General features: G+C 40.5%; 1 protein-coding gene across 1 annotated transcript in view; it reads right to left on the bottom strand.

The window, feature by feature from the left end:
• Positions 1–506: 506 nt before the first annotated feature.
• The window catches only part of LOC308291932 (glycerol-3-phosphate dehydrogenase [NAD(+)], cytoplasmic), a 36,432-nt gene continuing 17,503 nt past the window's right edge, over positions 507–19,435 (bottom strand). Inside the window, exons 5-8 of the mRNA XM_080734086.1 lie at positions 13,007–13,119; positions 12,140–12,376; positions 7,593–7,699; positions 507–6,937 (exon numbers count right to left, since the gene is read on the bottom strand). Of these exons, the coding sequence (XP_080590212.1) occupies positions 6,841–6,937; positions 7,593–7,699; positions 12,140–12,376; positions 13,007–13,119 (554 nt within the window). The 3' untranslated portion in view covers positions 507–6,840. The remainder of the gene's footprint in view (positions 6,938–7,592; positions 7,700–12,139; positions 12,377–13,006; positions 13,120–19,435) is intronic.

Below are 19,435 nucleotides of genomic sequence, written 5' to 3'. Positions count from 1 at the left end.
TAAGAAACAACTTGGACTACTCATGCATTGAAGGAAGCATGAGGTCAGTCCGTTGTCTCCCCAGGCGTGGCAGAGGGAGAGCAGAGCCCAGGATTATATAGGCAATTGGCACTGGGTGAAAATGGGTTACAAAATCGTGGGATAAAAATTATAGAAGAAAAAAACAACAAAAAAACAAGAGTGCTGCACAAAAGTAGTGAAAATGCACGATCTACAAGCTCACAAAGCGTTGTGTTGTGAACTTGTAGATTGACGATTTTCACTATTTTAAATGGTTTTCTTTTTAAATAATAAAAACAGAATGTCTTTTTGGACATACAAGGTTTCCATTCTCCACCGCTGGCAACAAACCGACAGCAGCTCCCCTTCAAAGCCCAGAAATAAGATTATTTACCACAGAATGAAGACGCATGGCTTCAGGTTCAGAAAGCAAAAAAGTAATTCAATGTTTATGATCCCTGCGAGACCCGCACGGTGAAAAACGAAAGCCATTTGATGACATTAGAATCTATTTATTTTCAAAGGCATAAATGTTAATTTGACATTTGTTTTTCCCCATTGCACATCATTACAGTCACTGAGTGATGCTGTATGTTCACAAGGCAGGGTCGTGGTGACAAAATAATGGCATTTAAGGAGGAGGACGTTTAGACAATCATCAGTCTTTGGCTTCACAAAGCAGCAGCAGACACCAGGCCAAGACTTTTAGCAACCACACATTGTATAAGGAGGGGGTCTTCAACGTTTTTCAGGCCAAGGACCCCTTAAGGTGAGCGAGAGATGAGGCAGGGACCCCTGACTGTAGACATTTAATGACTTAAACCCTCAATCCTTTATAAACTTGACTTTTGGCTCAGTACTTGGTCTGCTCTTTTGTCCCTCTGCACCAAAGTAAACCAAACGAACATTGCTATTTGAGAAAATAATTTCCCCATCACACAAAGATTTGGTGGCCCCCCTGCAGTATCGCTGCGGACCCCCTAGGGGTCCCGGACCCCCTGTTGAAGACCCCTGGATAAGGCACTTATTTTCAAGAACAGGTTGCTACACATGCACATTCACAGTAGGCTGACATACACAGAGATGGGAAAAGTACTCACATTCTGTACTTAAGTAAAAGTAAAAGTACTTGTGAAAAAAACGACTTTGGTAAAAGTAAAAGTACTCATTCCAAATAATTACTCAAGTAAAAAGTAAAAAGTATGTGCTTTGAAAAGTACTTTTAAAGTAAAAGTAAAAGTATTTTTACCGTATATTTCTAGAATTTGAAGGATATTAAAATTAAAAGATCCCCACCAAACACACGTCTATGATTTGAAATCTAAATGCAGCAGTGTTTTTTTTAGACTGAGTACCAGTTATAGTCAGATAATATAGTACAATCATTATTATTATAAAAAATAAATGTAGGCTATAACCCACAATTTTGTAACCCTTTTTTTAAGTGTCAATTGACCACCAAGTAGTCCTACACCATTATGACTCATGTTAAAATACAGATAAGGTTTCCTAATAAGAATGTCGTTTTCATTGTTCAATTATAATTATAATACATCTCACATCCACAGACAGACAGATTTCTGACTGTCTGTTACTAGACGTTTTGCATGTCTGTCACTGGACCCCAATGTAAATAAGCCATACTGTAGTCGTGCTTTTGCTATGCGAACTGCTAATCAAGTATTCAATCAATCAATTCAAACACACGCATGCATGCAAGCGCATGAGGGCACGCGCGCGCGTGCCGCGCGCGCACACACACACACACACACACACACACACACACACACACACACACGCTAAAGGCTTTTGCGAGGCAAAGATGACAGAAGCTACAGTTGTGCAGACTGCAGACCATTTTTTCCACACAGAACTTGACAGAAGCACTACTTTATCTAGCTTGCCCGTTTCAAGGCTACACTTTATCCAGCATGAGTTAAAAAGCACTGCCACTGACTCACCTACACTTCGGAGCTTCAAAAAGAACGCATTTCCAACGCGTGTGCATTACATGGCCAAAGTCGTGTGTTCATAATCCAGAGTTATAGAATCCACGTGAATCGTGTTGACATGTTTGAAAGCCACGACGAGATGAATGGTTTACACAGCATTGTCATGATGGTAGAATTAAACCAGACTCTGAAAACCGCGGATTTCAAAATAAGAGCACAAGGTATGAGGCTATTATGTAGCCTATATGATTAGTTTTATTTGTTAGTCTATTACAGGAAGTAAATAGACCGGTGCTTGCCCTCCTTTGCCTACTTGACACAGTGTGAATCTCCCACTCTGGCCAGCAGCAGAGCGTCATCGCAGCCTGTATGCATGATGATCAAGCGCTCTAATCATTTTGTTTGATCTGCCACACATCGGCGCAACATTAACATACCGGTATAAAACCAAAGTAGCGAGCCTGTTTTGAAAATGTAGCGGAGTAAAAGTACAGATACTTGTGTTAAAATGTAACGGATAAAAGTAAAAAGTACTCAGAAAAATAATTACTCAGTAAAGTACAAAGTACTGAAAAATGTACTTCGTTACAGTAACGAAGTATTTATACTTCGTTACTTCCCATCTCTGGACATACAGTACACTTAGAACTGATCACAATAAATATTAAAACAAGCAGATTAAGTGAGGTATCGCATTCAATAAAAGGTGCTGTTGGCTTTACATCGGACGGCGAGGTTAACGACTATTTTAAGGTATGGGTAGGACTGAGCCATAAAGACAAAAATCATAATATTTTATACCAAATACCTCTGACCATATTGTTGTTCAAAAACAGAAAACGGCTCATTGGGAGCTTGTAGGTGGGCATTTGTTGTTGTTGATAAAAAGTATAAAATAGGGAAGGAGTAGTTCAGTAAGTAATCTTTTAAGTTATTAAAACCAGACAAACAGGACACTCATCATGCCATATTACGATATCCCAAACCCACAGGCGACATCTGATCTCATACAACAACTAGAAGCAGTGCTCTTCCGAGCACAGGTCTCCACCAGGTCAGGCATGTAATGTGTTTTACATAAGTCGGCCTCCTGATGGCGCTATAAAAGGCTGATGTAAAAAATGCAGGGAAAAGGTTTTACCTTGGCCTCTAAGGAGTGCGCATACAAAGTTTGACACTAATCGGTGGAGTTATAGGTGAAAACATGAATCGGCCTGTTATAGCGCCACCATGAGGCTGATTTGATTTTTCTTAAGTGGCATATATTCCTCTGCCTATTGGGAATGTGCATGCACAATTTCACCAAAATCGCACACTGCGTTCAGGATTTCAGGCATTTTATTCAAAACTGACCAATCCTGCAAACTTTGAAAGCCAGTTTTAGCCAATCAGGATGGAATATGGAAAATCTGACACATCCATGTCGATCACATGACTGTAGAGATACTGTCTACTGATTTACGTGATTTTTGGACAAAATCTGTAGGAGTACTGGCAAAAGTTAGTTTTGCAAAAGTCGGCCTCCTGGTGGCGCTAGAACAGGCCCATGTGAAATATTTGGGGCAGAGGTTCTGAATTGGTGTCGAGGGAGTGTGTGTGCACAGTTTGGCAGCGACCGGGTCAACGGCGCCGGAGATTAGCTGGTAACGGACAAACGGACGGACGGACGGACGCACGGACGGACGGAGGGGAAAACATACTCTCCCTCAGCCTTCGGCTGGTGGAGACAACAATGACATTTCTACCAGACCAGACTGTACTCATACTGTACATACTGTAGGTTGAGGACAATGTGATGTGATAGTCAGGTGTTTCTTTGCCTTGCTTTCTGTAAAAAAAATAGGCAAGCTTCAATCAAATACATACAAGATCAAAGCTGCAATTTAACATGAAAATGTCTCTGCAAATCTTGTTTAAAGGACAACTTTGTTTTTTTACAATAAGGGTTCATATTTTAGATTGTAATTAGAGAAAAGAAAAAGTGAGTGTTAAAATGTTTTCATTTGCTTCGTTCTATTGTTTTATCGCGTTTACCGTGCTAAAATGTGGGGCATGCGTGGGGGCATGCGTACAAGTGGCTAAATATGTCTTTTTAGACACAATAAGCCAGCAGTTTCTTTATTGCTATTTACAGTAACACTTCTAGCCCCCATAAGTCACATCTGCCCATGAAAGGTTCGTTGTATCTTGGGAATGGGCTTATTCTGTGTAAAAACTGACATATTTAGCCACTTGTATGCATGCCCCCAACCACTGAAATAAGAATCTCTAAAACAATAGAAATAAGTAAATGAAATCAATTTAACACTCATCTTTTATATTCTTTAATTACAAATATGAACCCTTGTTGTACAAAACTAAAGTTGTCCTTTAATGCTGCATTAGGATGGTATGGATTCAGTCCATATGCAGTGTCCATATTAGCAGTCTGTGTACACCAGGGGTGCCCAAAAGGTAGATGGTGATCTACCAGTAGATCACCAAGGGTGTGCAGGTAGACCACATGACATGCCTCTAAAAATATATAATTAAAATATAAAATATATGTCAATATGACATCAAGAAGGGCCTGTCAGCTCCCTTCATGGCTTCTAAAGTACTGTAGGCAAACCTCCAATGCAATACTTTGTTCAAGAGTCAGTAGCATTACAAAGAACCCCAAAACCTACTGTACCACTTCCATACAGAATGGCATGAAGACATTTTCCCCAGTATTTCCCATTTATTTCCCCCTAAAATGTAACGCCAGTGCTGCTATTCCAAAGCCTCCCTCAGGCCCTCAGCTAAAACATTTTGGATGGCTGGATCATGTTGAGCTAGTCATTTTAAAAGTAGATCTCACGTCAAAAAAGTGTGGGCATCCCTGGTGTACACAGTATACTTTCACTGTACAGATTATGACTTGACAGTATATTGTTTAGACTGATGCAAGGTTCTTGGTTTACCTGTGATCCTAGTTTACTAAGGCACTGCAAACACTTTGTTATTGTCTATTGACTCTGTAAACGTGCCTACAGTAAACTGCAATATATATTTTAGCAGCATTTTGATTTCAGCAGAGATCTAGAATATTATTTAGGCAAAAGATTCCATATGACTGTCACAACATACAGTGCATGCATCAGCAGACGGATGGAAGTATTTTCAAGACGTTAGGATACTGTCTTCGTTTACAAAACATACGTTTCGGTCACTTCTTCATCAGGCATCTGCCTGAGTGACCGAAACGTTGTATATTCTGTTTCTCTTTGCAGGTGCAAAAGGACTTAAAAGACGTTTAGTGAGGATAGGAAAAAAAAGAAAGAAACAAGAGTCAAGCCCTTTGCACACAGGACAGTTGCGTTTTTTTCGTTTGCTGCATGAATAAAACGCATTGGATTTGGTGTGCAAGGCTGTGCGGAATCGGCGCTGCGGATCCAAAAAGGAGTCATAAAAGGAGTGATGCGTTTTTTACCGCATGCGACAAGACGCACGAATCGAACTGGGTTCGATCGAGAAAAAAACGCACGGCGGCAGCCACTCGTCGCACGGCTAATTCAGAGCCGGTGTGCATGAGGTCATAGAGAATCATTGTTTTCTTTTCAAAAAATTATATTGTCCGTTTTATCCGTGCGGTTAAACGCGCCTGTGTGCAAAGGGCTTTAGCTGAACGAAACCTCCTCTGTGAAGAATGAACATGAGTTGGACATCAGCGGAGGATGGTGGGGGGGGGGGCTTGTTGCATCTCAGCTGTGGAGTGACTGGTGGTCTCATCTATTTAATAACAGGTTAACAATTAATTCCTTGTTCGAAGGCACTGTTTAAAAGGTCAACACATGCTCCTCAAAAAAACCTTCGGTTTCAGACGGGTTTTCTTTCCCCAACCAGCTGGGACAGTCAGGACTCACAGGGGTGCAGGAGGAGTGTCCGAAAGAAGAAAACCTGAAGTTCTGAATGACCTCCAAATGGAGCGATGGTCACTTTAGGTTTGGAGCGTTGGAAGGAGCCTGTGGTTCTGGATGGTGTTCTGGGTGGATGGTTCTATGTGTTTACATGTGTTCTATGTGGATGGTTCTATGTGTTTACATGTGTTCTGGATGTGTTCTAGGTGGACTAGAACAGTGGTTCTCAACCTGTGGGTCGGGATCCCCAGGGGGTCCCCCAAATTATTATTATTATTATTATTTTTTTTTGGGGGGGGGGAGGTCCCCAGATGATTTACTTAATGTGCAACATTGTTTTCTCACTCAACAGTAAACAAACCAACATAAAGTTTAAGTGTATAGACTATAGAGGGTGTCTGCACATTTCTAAAGTGAAAATTTAAGGACCTTTTACGTAATACCTCTAAAATGACAAATTAAACACTGGCCAAATTGTCAAATATTAGAGGCAGAAATTGTGGAAATAAACGACCTACATGCTCACAACGCCTTGCGTTGCGAGGCATTGTGAGCATGTAGATCTGCTATTTTCTCAACAGAACCGTGTCATACAAAATGTAAAGCCTCAACTCTTGGTGCTCGTCAGGGTGGGTGGGGGGTCTCCAGTTAAAATGTGATTATTTTGGGGGTCGCAGCCTGAAAAGGTTGAGAACCACTGATCTAGATGTATGGTTCTGTGCTTACATGGTTCTGTGTGGTTCTATCTGTTCTACTGTAGGAGGATGGTTCTATCATGTGTTGACATGGTTCTGGATGGATGGTTCTAGCTGTTTACATGTGTTCTGGATGGTTCTATGTTGTTCTGTATGGATGGTTCTGGTTTACATGTGTTCTGTATGGATGGTTCTAGGTGTTTACATGGTTCTGGATGGTTCTAGGTGTTTACATGGTTCTGTATGTATGGTTCTATGTTTACATGGTTCTGTATGGATGGTTCTATGTTGTTCTGTATGTATGGTTCTGGTTTACATGTGTTCCGGGTGGTTCTGTAAACAGCTGATGAAGTCTGTGACAGGACGGTTCTGGTAGCAGATCTGATAGACGGCGTTGAACAGGGGGAACCTGGAGAACACAGAGTCAGAGCTAGATGATCCACAGACAGGGTTATTCATGTTATAGATGATCCACAGACAGGGTTATTCATGTTATAGATGATCCACAGACAGGGTTATTCATGTTATAGATGATCCACAGACAGGGTTATTCATGTTATAGATGATCCACAGACAGGGTTATTCATGTTATAGATGATCCACAGACAGGGTTATTCATGTTATAGATGATCCACAGACAGGGTTATTCATGTTATAGATGATCCACAGACAGGGTTATTCATGTTATAGATGATCCACAGACAGGGTTATTCATGTTATAGATGATCCACAGACAGGGTTATTCATGTTATAGATGATCCACAGACAGGGTTATTCATGTTATAGCCGATAGAAACTAAATGGGAAGAACACGTTTCAGTTGAAAAAGAAGAAGAAAAGGTCTGAGCACTCCAAAATTAACACACTTGCTCTGATGAAGACTTCGGTTGAAAGATGTAGGCTTTTACATTTTCTAATAGACATGATTAAATTACATTGATTTTACACCTCACTCCTCCAATCCTTTTTGAGAGCCAACAATCTAAAAACTAAAAACTAATACATATTTCAAAACTACACGTATGGTAGAACAAGTGCTTCCATCATCATGTGGTAGAACTTACTTGTCAGTGAGCTTCTTGTTGTCCAGGATGGTGTGAACCTCAGCAGCGGTGGCAGGACCCTGGAGCTTCTGACCTCCAAGGAGCTCCTTCTCTAGCTCCTCTATGGACTGGTAGAGAGAGGACACAGAGGAGACAATACTGAGGAGACAATACTGTAAACATCTCCTTATATACTCTAAAGGGCTTTGCACACCGACGCGTTCTTTCGCACGGACACAACGGACTATTGCATTTTTTTTAAAGAAAACAATGGTTCTCTACGACCTCATGCACACGAATTTGCCGTGCGACAAGTGGCTGCGGCCGTGCGTTCTTCTTTCGATCGAAACCAGTTCGATTTGTGCGTCTTGTCGCATGCGGTAAAAACTCATTCACTCATTTTATGACTTCTTTTCGGATCTGCAGTGTGGATTCCACACAGCCTTGCACACCAAATCCAATGCGTTTTAATCATGCAGCAAACAGAAAGAAACGCAACGGTCCTGTGTGCAAAGGGCTTAAGTGTAACATCTCCTTCTGCTATGATACCATGATATCACGAGACTGATACAGAGGAGACATGTGTCATGTGTGACCTACAGTACAAGGAGTGAGGGTTATCCAGTTATTATAATGTATAAATAATTAGTACCAGGGGTATTGAGAGAGTTTTTTATCAAGCTGCTGAACAAAGCCTGTCGCCAGTGCAGCCTTCGTAGGAGATCGTGTGGATTCTCTACTGATGCACGTTAGAGATGCGCGGATAGCGGTTTTAGCCGCAGTGGACCGCGGTGATCCGCGGTGCAGTCGGATTTGGATCAATCAAATATAATTATTAATTAATTTCGGATATCCGCGGATGAAATAATGCAGGAAATAAATGATGGCCTAATATATCAATAAAAAGCGAAATCTAGGTATGCTTGTGTCTGTGTTAGTGTGTGTTATTTTGTATACTTTGTAAAGTAACCATTATTTTTCATGAGGCAATGTGCAGTCCACGATAAAACTAAACAGCTGTGTCCACTTAAACGGCATCACGGCATGCATCGTCGCACTCATCATTACCTCTTGTTGCGCTGCGCTTAAAAGTGAATCTCTCCATAGTCCATATTGTAAAGTACTGTACAGTAGGTAAGTTAAACTTCCCACTAAGTTGTGTTTGTTCCTCTCGCTTTCGCTCTCTCCCTCGCTCTCTCTTTCTCTTGTGTGTCTGACTCTGTCTGCCTGCATGTCTGGTTGGTCTGCATCGACGCACAGCACCGACTCCAAAAAAAAAAAAAAAGAAAGAAAAAAAGACGAACGGAGACATTCCGTAGGCTAGATCAATGCATTTCTGTGATCGCACAACTAAGAAAACTAACAGGGAATAGCCTACCAGAAAATAATATTAGCCTAAGGGTAATAATAATAATAATACTTTTGAAGTTGCGGATGAGGATGGTGCGGATTTATAAATTGGATGATATAATTAATGCGGTTGGATAATGGGCGGATAATGAATTTGCGCGGATGGATTCGGATGACTTCAGAAGCCTATCCGCGCATCACTAATGCACGTGTATTATGTTTTAGGTCTTCCATGCACTTCATTGAATGAACTACATGTGATTTATGTGGATTGATTGATTAACTTGAGGCCTGAGGACGATTCTAAAAACGCCTTCTAAAGCCTGACCTACTGTAAGTAAAAGCACACAAACGTGTTCTCGTCCATAATGTGTTCATTCAAAACCCTGACGGTATTAAATAAGATATGAAAAGGTAAGGCAGACACATCTTTAGTTTTGACTGCACAGTGCACTTAAGAAATCCCCCCGTTCTGTCTGGTCCATCATACTGTGTTCTATGTTGCATTGAGTCTAAAACCTGTCCATTTCTCTTTACACAGAGTTAAAGGATGTCATGTGTGGGACAAGGAGCAGCGGAGCTGATTATAATGAATTGGCACTGGGCAGGAGTCCTGAGTGAAACCTGCCCAAAAGACCATCATGTGTTCTCAACAGAACAAGCTGCTGCTGTTAACAGGACAGATTAATCAGGGTTTATTGATGAACAAACCAGTGAGGAGCCTCAGTAGCAGCTGGAAGAACCATGTAGAAACCTCTTGGGTCGCAGTTTAGTATGAGAAACGGCACATCACGTCTCCATCCTAACGTCTGTCCGTGTACGTTTTTTACAGGTCTATGGGTTTGCCGCTCTGACATCACTGTGATGTCAGGGGAACCACACTAAAGGGCTTCGCACACAGGACCGTTGCGTTTCTTTCCGTTTGCTGCTTGATTAAAGCGCATTGGATTTGCGCATTTCATTGGACTCAATGAGTTTTTACCGCATGCGACAAGACGCACAAATTGAACTGGGTTCAATCTGGGAAAAAAAGGCAAAAAATGAAATCGTAAAAAAAAAAAAAAAAAACGTGGCTGTGTGCAAAGGGCTTAACAGAATCTCTCTTTTATGCCCATATATGGAGATCCCTGATGTCATCAAAATTAAGCCCATATCTAAAAGGACTTCATATGGGAATGCCCATATATGGAGGCCACATCGGCCACATACCATATAAGGCCAAGACAGATGGCCAAGATAGCCCATACCTGTGTAGCTGGTTCTACAGACAGGGATGTCCATAATATATGGGCATAAAAGGGATTGTATTTATGATGTCAGATGTCATAGACGTCATAGGACTTTCACATAACGAATAACTGATGGGGCTCTCACAGCATATCTCCATATATAGGTACTACTACTAGGGGTCTCCATATATGGGTAACTGGTCCGATATGCTGTACATCACTGGCCAGATGGCCAAGACATGGCGTGTGAGGTCGAGCTTGTAGATCTCCCATTATTAAAAATCATGAAAATCAAGAAAAGTCTTAGATTTTTTTGACCTCTTGAATATTACCCTGCCCTGAATTCAACCCCATCGTTTACCAGACGTCATTTAGTTTACTAACCAACTGTCATGTTTCCTCCTCCCTGTCTGTGGAGGTGGTGATGATAGCAGCAGGGACGTGCAGAGAATGCTAGAGAGGCAGGGGCTGACATTTCTAAAAGGGTCTTTCGGTGGAAATATCGAAAATAGCAGACCTCCAAGCTCACGGTGCTTGATACCACACTGAACTAAGCATAATCAATCCAATACTGGAGATGTGGCGTAGCGGCATGGATTTCTACACAGAGAGGGCAATTCTTTCAACATAAGATGCTGCATTCAAGTTCAGGAGAGTTTGGACAAGGCAATTCTCTTGAATGCTGCCTTCAGGTATGGCATGGAAAGAGGGGGCATTTGGATTTCTTTCACCATAATAAAAACTGCATTCATGGTCTGAAGAGGGCACCTTTTTACAGACGGATAAAAGGGCAGGGGCTCAAGCCCCCTTTGATGTCTAAGTGTGCATGTGCCAGTATGTTCTCCTGCCAACATTCCAAACAACCTGGTTCTCGCTCAACGTCCAGAAATAAGACCCTGTTATGGCCTTCCATTCCTCAGCTCAGGGTTGGTGGCAGGTCACACAACATGGTTGTTGTTTGTGTTACTCTAGCTGTCTAACACACACACACACACACACACACACACACACACACACACACACACACACACACACACACACACACGCACGCACACACACACACACGCACGCACGCACGCACGCACGCACGCACGCACGCACACACACACACACACACCACGACCGAGCTGATATTTTACTGAGGTTACGTTGCGGAATAAGGTTAAGTTTAGGCATTTACTTTTAGGAACACCTGGAGAAGACCGTTCCGAGGTCGCCGGATTTGAGCGTGTTTTTGGGCTAGCATTCTCGTATTCATATCAAAGATCTAATCAAATACACATTTCCAAACGATAGATTTCAGAACAGCAACAAATCCATGGCTCTGCTCTCTCTCTCCCTCAGGGGACGGTGAAGCTAAGCGCAACGGTGGGGGCGCGGGAGTGTGGGGAACGTAAAGTCAAAGCTGACGTGGGGAACACACCACTGATTATTGTCGATGATGGAGAGGTTATATAGCTTTATGAATTGAGAGGCACTCTGGCCGATTTCGTAAGAGACTCGTCGCCAATTGCAAGATATTTAAAAGTTATTTGGGGCCATGATAATGATAACCCCTTCTTCCCATTACTAGACTAAGGATTTATATTGACTGTGTTATTGTTTACAACCACAATTATTCACTTGTGGCAAGATCGCGGTTCCACTAGTTTTACTAGTAGGTTAGTGTAGGCTTTAATCCTTTTCAGAAGTTAATTGTAAAGTTAATGTTTTCTATTTAATGATTTCCTTTATCCTCATCTAATCTTGCGCTAATGCACGCAACTGTTTTCGCCAGGTTTTAAAGCCTAGTATGCTTTTCAGAAGTTAATGAATGTTTTCCATTTAATGATATCCTGTATCATCATCTTGCAGTAATGCACGCAACTGTTTTCGCCAGGTTTTAAGGTCTTAATTTAGTTGTTTCTCATAAGCTCGCGACCCCCCTTGCCCATCGGCCCCCCACCGTTGCACTTAGGTTCACCGGGAAAACCGTGTTGTCTCTCTCACCTTCCCGGTCTTGGCGAAGGCCTCGGCCACCTTGCGGTTGCGTCCTCCGTAGCAGGTGGTGATGAGGTCGGCGACGCCGCAGCTCTCCAGGAAGGTGGCGGAGGACACGGGGCCCGCCGTGCAGAAGATGCGGGCGAAGGCGATCATCTCCATCAGGCCCAGGCGGATCACCGCCGCCTTGGTGTTGTCCCCGAAACCCAGACCGTCACAGAACCCTGCTCCTACTGCTACGATGTTCTGTTGGATGAAAACATTAAATAACACTAAACCCAGGGAGTCACAGAACCCTGCTCCTACTGCTACGATGTTCTGTAGGATGAAAACATACTGTCATTAAATAACACTAAACCCAGACCTGGAGAACCAAAACATACTGTCATTAAACACTAAACCCAGACCGTCGCAGAACCCTGCTCCTACTGCTACGATGTTCTGGAGAACCAAAACATACTGTCATTAAATAACACTAAACCCAGACCGTCACAGAACCCTGCTCCTACTGCTACGATGTTCTGTAGAACCAAAACATACTGTCATTAAATAACACTAAACCCAGACCGTCACAGAACCCTGCTCCCACTGCTACGATGTTCTGTACAGTGATGGAAGAAATACTCAAATGTTTTACTTGAGTAAAAGCATTAATACTGTAAATGTACATATACTTTGTTACAAGTAAAAGTACGGAATTCAAAATTGACTTGAGTAAACTTGTGAAAGTGTTGGCATTATATCTCCCAATTACAGCTTGTACGTAAAAAAAAACTCTCCTCCCATAAATGAATGCCCTGGCCAGGCCTACTGTACTAGATCCTACTCTACAGTAGACCCTCACCTTCAGCGCCCCACAGATCTCTAGACCCTCACCTTCAGTGCTCCACAGATCTCCACCACGTCGTACTCTTCCACCACCGTGACCCGGAAGTTCTTGGTCTGCATCAGTTCCTTCAGCAGAGCTCCATGGTTCTGGTTCTTACACCCTGAAACAGAAAGGTTCTTATTACACCCTGCACTTCTATTCCAGTCAAACCTGTATTACTCAATGTCAGTTGCACATAGAGTTGATTCTTTATGCTGGGGAAAACCGTCAGTGTTACCTGCAATTAGAAGGAGTGCTCATCTACTAAATGACAAAACAATAAGACATGGTCATCCAATCTCTATTTCTGTCAAATCTGGACTGTCCAGTTATCTGGTCTGGTGCATCAAAGCAAGACATTGGCAAACTTCAGCTTGCTCAGAACAGAGCGGCAAGACTAGCTGGGCTTTTCTGTCAGGAGTAGTGTGGATGCTATGCATGCCAGTCTGTTAGGAGTAGTGTGGATGCTATGTATACCAGTCTGTTAGGAGTAGTGTGGATGCTATGCATGCCAGTCTGTCATGGATGAGGGTGGATGAGAGACTGGCATGCAGCCTTGTTCTGTTTTTAAATAATGTGTATTCCTCACAGAAACCATTCAGTTTGTTCTTACAGTTATTACCTGTAAGTGAAAGACATTTACAATACAGTTACAATACTAGACAGGCACTTTACCTGTGCCCCAAACCAATGCACTTAAAGGTGGAGTGACATGGCCCCATGCCCCATGTACCCCCATGTTAAATGACCCAATCAAATTAATTTATTGTAGTTACTGTACTGAAAGTAGTACTTTCTGTACAGTAACTGAAATACATTAATTTGATTGGGCTAATATGGGGGGAGGGGCGGAGTCGATTATCATTATCTTTTGAAACTGCCCCAAAAAAAGCTGTCCGAGGTGTGTTTCAGACATTCTAAACCAATTTTAAAACTATCAGTTCTAGGGGTAAAAATTATATAGCATTCGCTATAAAATCAATGGTTAGACCGGTAAAAAAGTACATGTCTTCTTCAAAAAAGGTGTCAGAGATTAGTTACGAGGGTCAACACACTTCTCCCCGTCTATGAGACGGTTTTGTCGGCCATACCCTGCTGTCTCTTCCCCTAAACCTGACTGGAGGACCTGGCCGGGACACCGGAGCAAGCTTAGAACGAGCGTCCAGCGATCTCCTCCTCCTCGGCAGCTCTGAGCCCTTTTAGCAGACATATGTCCTGCTGTCTCGGAGGACTGAGGTCCGTGGCTCATAAACTCTGCGTGTGTAGCCTGTGTGTGTGTGTACACACACAATAGCTCTCCAAAATAGCCTTGCGGTGCGGCGCTGCTACACGCTAACAACAACATCACGTTGTGCGCGGCACGGCACGACGGACAAAGTATATATTCACTGCTAACTGATACGGCCCGCCTCCTTTTCAGACTGTTTGAAGAAACACCACGTGACCTACTGTATCATAATGTTAAATTTCGTCAGGTGTCGCCACTCCTTTAAGAAAACAGTAATGTACAGAGCCATGGCATACTGGGATGTGCTTTATTTTCCAAGTTCATGTTTTGTCTGTAACACTGATTATGTGTTGTTGGTATGTGGTCAGGCTTAGGCCTGGCTCAGGGAGGAGGACGCCCCTGCCATGCAGAGTCCAACATGGGCCCAAGCCGGGCGATAGCAGGAAGACTGCATGAATTAATAACCTACTGTACTGCATGAATTAATAACCTAGACCTACTGTACTGCATTTTATGTCTTGTATTGTGATGTTGTTTTATCCCTGGACCCCAGGAAGAATAGTCTCCACCGGGGGTCTTCAATGTTTTCAGACCCAAGGACCCCTTAGTTGAGAGAGAGATGAAGCAGGGACCCCCACAACCTGTTCATAGATTCCATATAGTTTCATTGTTTGACAGCACGATCATCAGTGTATTTTGGATTCATGTCAATTTGTGTTTTCAGATATTTAACCACTTGAACCATCAATACTTAATAAACTTGAACTTTCACTCTATACTTAGTCTGCTCTTTTTCCGTCGCATGGGGTGCCCTGAGTTCTGGAGGACCCGCTGTAGTAACTCTACATGAGACAAATGCCCATGCATGCATGTTTTCCAAATGGTTCAAGAACATACAGGACATACAGGATAGTTAACAGGTTAATGGATGGTGTCAGGGCGTTCCACACTGGGATCAATTCACCTTTTATTTGCCAGGTTCCATATTATCCGGTACCACTTAAACCCTCATTAATTGGTAAAACGGACCTGGAAATAACATACTTGATACAGTCTCTTTTAAATCTCTTCGCCAACAAATAGGCGTTCTACAAGCAATTTATTTGGTCATAAAAATGACATGACAATGTCCTATGGTCCCATCCCTACTGTGGAGAAGTAGGTATGAGAGCACTGAGTAGTGAGAACACTGTCTCTGGTACTGTCTTCCTGCACAAGTTCTTATTCTCACTCGCTGCACAGATAGTATTCTATAACTCTGTGCACAGATAAAGTATTCTATAACTCTGTGCACAGATAAAGTATTCTATAACTCTGTGCACAGATATAGTATTCTATAACTCTGTGCACAGATAAAGTATTCTATAACTCTGTGCACATATAAAGTATTCTATAACTCTGTGCACATATAAAGTATTCTATAACTCTGTGCACAGATAAAGTATTCTATAACTCTGTGCACAGATAAAGTATTCTATAACTCTGTGCACAGATAAAGTATTCTATAACTCTGTGCACATATAAAGTATTCTATAACTCTGTGCACAGATATAGTATTCTATAACTCTGTGCACAGATAAAGTATTCTATAACTCTGTGCACAGAGAAAGTATTCTATAACTCTGTGCACAGATAAAGTATTCTATAACTCTGTGCACAGAGAAAGTATTCTATAACTCTGTGCACAGATAAAGTATTCTATAACTCTGTGCACAGATAAAGTATTCTATAACTCTGTGCACATATAAAGTATTCTATAACTCTGTGCACATATAAAGTATTCTATAACTCTGTGCACAGATAAAGTATTCTATAACTCTGTGCACAGATAAAGTATTCTATAACTCTGTGCACAGATAAAGTATTCTATAACTCTGTGCACAGATATAGTATTCTATAACTCTGTGCACAGATATAGTATTCTATAACTCTGTGCACAGATAAAGTATTCTATAACTCTGTGCACAGAGAAAGTATTCTATAACTCTGTGCACAGAGAAAGTATTCTATAACTCTGTGCACATATAAAGTATTCTATAACTCTGTGCACAGATAAAGTATTCTATAACTCTGTGCACATATAAAGTATTCTATAACTCTGTGCACATATAAAGTATTCTATAACTCTGTGCACAGATAAAGTATTCTATAACTCTGTGCACATATAAAGTATTCTATAACTCTGTGCACAGAAAGTATTCTATAACTCTGTGCACATATAAAGTATTCTATAACTCTGTGCACAGAGAAAGTATTCTATAACTCTGTGCACAGATAAAGTATTCTATAACTCTGTGCACAGATAGTATTCTATAACTCTGTGCACATATAAAGTATTCTATAACTCTGTGCACATATAAAGTATTCTATAACTCTGTGCACAGAGAAAGTATTCTATAACTCTGTGCACAGATAGTATTCTATAACTCTGTGCACAGATAAAGTATTCTATAACTCTGTGCACAGATAGTATTCTATAACTCTGTGCACATATAAAGTATTCTATAACTCTGTGCACAGAGAAAGTATTCTATAACTCTGTGCACAGAAAGTATTCTATAACTCTGTGCACAGAAAGTATTCTATAACTCTGTGCACATATAAAGTATTCTATAACTCTGTGCACAGAGAAAGTATTCTATAACTCTGTGCACAGATAAAGTATTCTATAACTCTGTGCACAGATAGTATTCTATAACTCTGTGCACAGATAAAGTATTCTATAACTCTGTGCACAGATAGTATTCTATAACTCTGTGCACAGAGAAAGTATTCTATAACTCTGTGCACATATAAAGTATTCTATAACTCTGTGCACAGAGAAAGTATTCTATAACTCTGTGCACAGAGAAAGTATTCTATAACTCTGTGCACAGAGAAAGTATTCTATAACTCTGTGCACAGAGAAAGTATTCTATAACTCTGTGCACAGAGAAAGTATTCTATAACTCTGTGCACAGATATAGTATTCTATAACTCTGTGCACAGATATAGTATTCTATAACTCTGTGCACAGATAAAGTATTCTATAACTCTGTGCACAGATAAAGTATTCTATAACTCTGTGCACAGATAAAGTATTCTATAACTCTGTGCACAGAGAAAGTATTCTATAACTCTGTGCACAGAAAGTATTCTATAACTCTGTGCACAGAAAGTATTCTATAACTCTGTGCACATATAAAGTATTCTATAACTCTGTGCACAGAGAAAGTATTCTATAACTCTGTGCACAGATAGTATTCTATAACTCTGTGCACATATAAAGTATTCTATAACTCTGTGCACAGAGAAAGTATTCTATAACTCTGTGCACATATAAAGTATTCTATAACTCTGTGCACAGAGAAAGTATTCTATAACTCTGTGCACAGAGAAAGTATTCTATAACTCTGTGCACAGAGAAAGTATTCTATAACTCTGTGCACATATAAAGTATTCTATAACTCTGTGCACAGAGAAAGTATTCTATAACTCTGTGCACAGAAAGTATTCTATAACTCTGTGCACATATAAAGTATTCTATAACTCTGTGCACATATAAAGTATTCTATAACTCTGTGCACATATAAAGTATTCTATAACTCTGTGCACAGAGAAAGTATTCTATAACTCTGTGCACAGAGAAAGTATTCTATAACTCTGTGCACAGATAGTATTCTATAACTCTGTGCACAGATAAAGTATTCTATAACTCTGTGCACATATAAAGTATTCTATAACTCTGTGCACAGATAAAGTATTCTATAACTCTGTGCACAGATAAAGTATTCTATAACTCTGTGCACAGAAAGTATTCTATAACTCTGTGCACATATAAAGTATTCTATAACTCTGTGCACAGATAGTATTCTATAACTCTGTGCACACAGAAAGTATTCTATAACTCTGTGCACAGATAAAGTATTCTATAACTCTGTGCACAGATAAAGTATTCTATAACTCTGTGCACAGAAAGTATTCTATAACTCTGTGCACAGATAGTATTCTATAACTCTGTGCACACAGAAAGTATTCTATAACTCTGTGCACAGATAAAGTATTCTATAACTCTGTGCACAGAGAAAGTATTCTATAACTCTGTGCACAGATAAAGTATTCTATAACTCTGTGCACAGATAAAGTATTCTATAACTCTGTGCACAGATAAAGTATTCTATAACTCTGTGCACATATAAAGTATTCTATAACTCTGTGCACATATAAAGTATTCTATAACTCTGTGCACAGATAAAGTATTCTATAACTCTGTGCACAGATAAAGTATTCTATAACTCTGTGCACAGATAAAGTATTCTATAACTCTGTGCACAGATAAAGTATTCTATAACTCTGTGCACATATAAAGTATTCTATAACTCTGTGCACAGAGAAAGTATTCTATAACTCTGTGCACAGATAAAGTATTCTATAACTCTGTGCACAGAGAAAGTATTCTATAACTCTGTGCACAGAGAAATATTCTATAACTCTGTGCACAGATAAAGTATTCTATAACTCTGTGCACAGATATAGTATTCTATAACTCTGTGCACAGATAAAGTATTCTATAACTCTGTGCACAGATATAGTATTCTATAACTCTGTGCACAGATATAGTATTCTATAACTCTGTGCACAGATAAAGTATTCTATAACTCTGTGCACAGATAAAGTATTCTATAACTCTGTGCACAGATATAGTATTCTATAACTCTGTGCACAGATATAGTATTCTATAACTCTGTGCACAGATAAAGTATTCTATAACTATGTGCACATATAAAGTATTCTATAACTCTGTGCACAGATAAAGTATTCTATAACTCTGTGCACAGATAGTATTCTATAACTCTGTGCACAGAGAAAGTATTCTATAACTCTGTGCACAGATAAAGTATTCTATAACTCTGTGCACAGATAAAGTATTCTATAACTCTGTGCACAGATAGTATTCTATAACTCTGTGCACAGATAAAGTATTCTATAACTCTGTGCACAGATAAAGTATTCTATAACTCTGTGCACATATAAAGTATTCTATAACTCTGTGCACAGAGAAAGTATTCTATAACTCTGTGCACAGAGAAAGTATTCTATAACTCTGTGCACATATAAAGTATTCTATAACTCTGTGCACAGAGAAAGTATTCTATAACTCTGTGCACAGAGAAAGTATTCTATAACTCTGTGCACATATAAAGTATTCTATAACTCTGTGCACAGAGAA

Source organism: Nannobrachium achirus, assembly GCF_963921795.1.
Source record: "Nannobrachium achirus genome assembly, chromosome: 9".
NCBI lineage: Eukaryota > Metazoa > Chordata > Actinopteri > Myctophiformes > Myctophidae > Nannobrachium > Nannobrachium achirus.
Note: the sequence above shows the minus strand (reverse complement) of the source record. Positions and strands in the feature narration are given on the sequence as shown.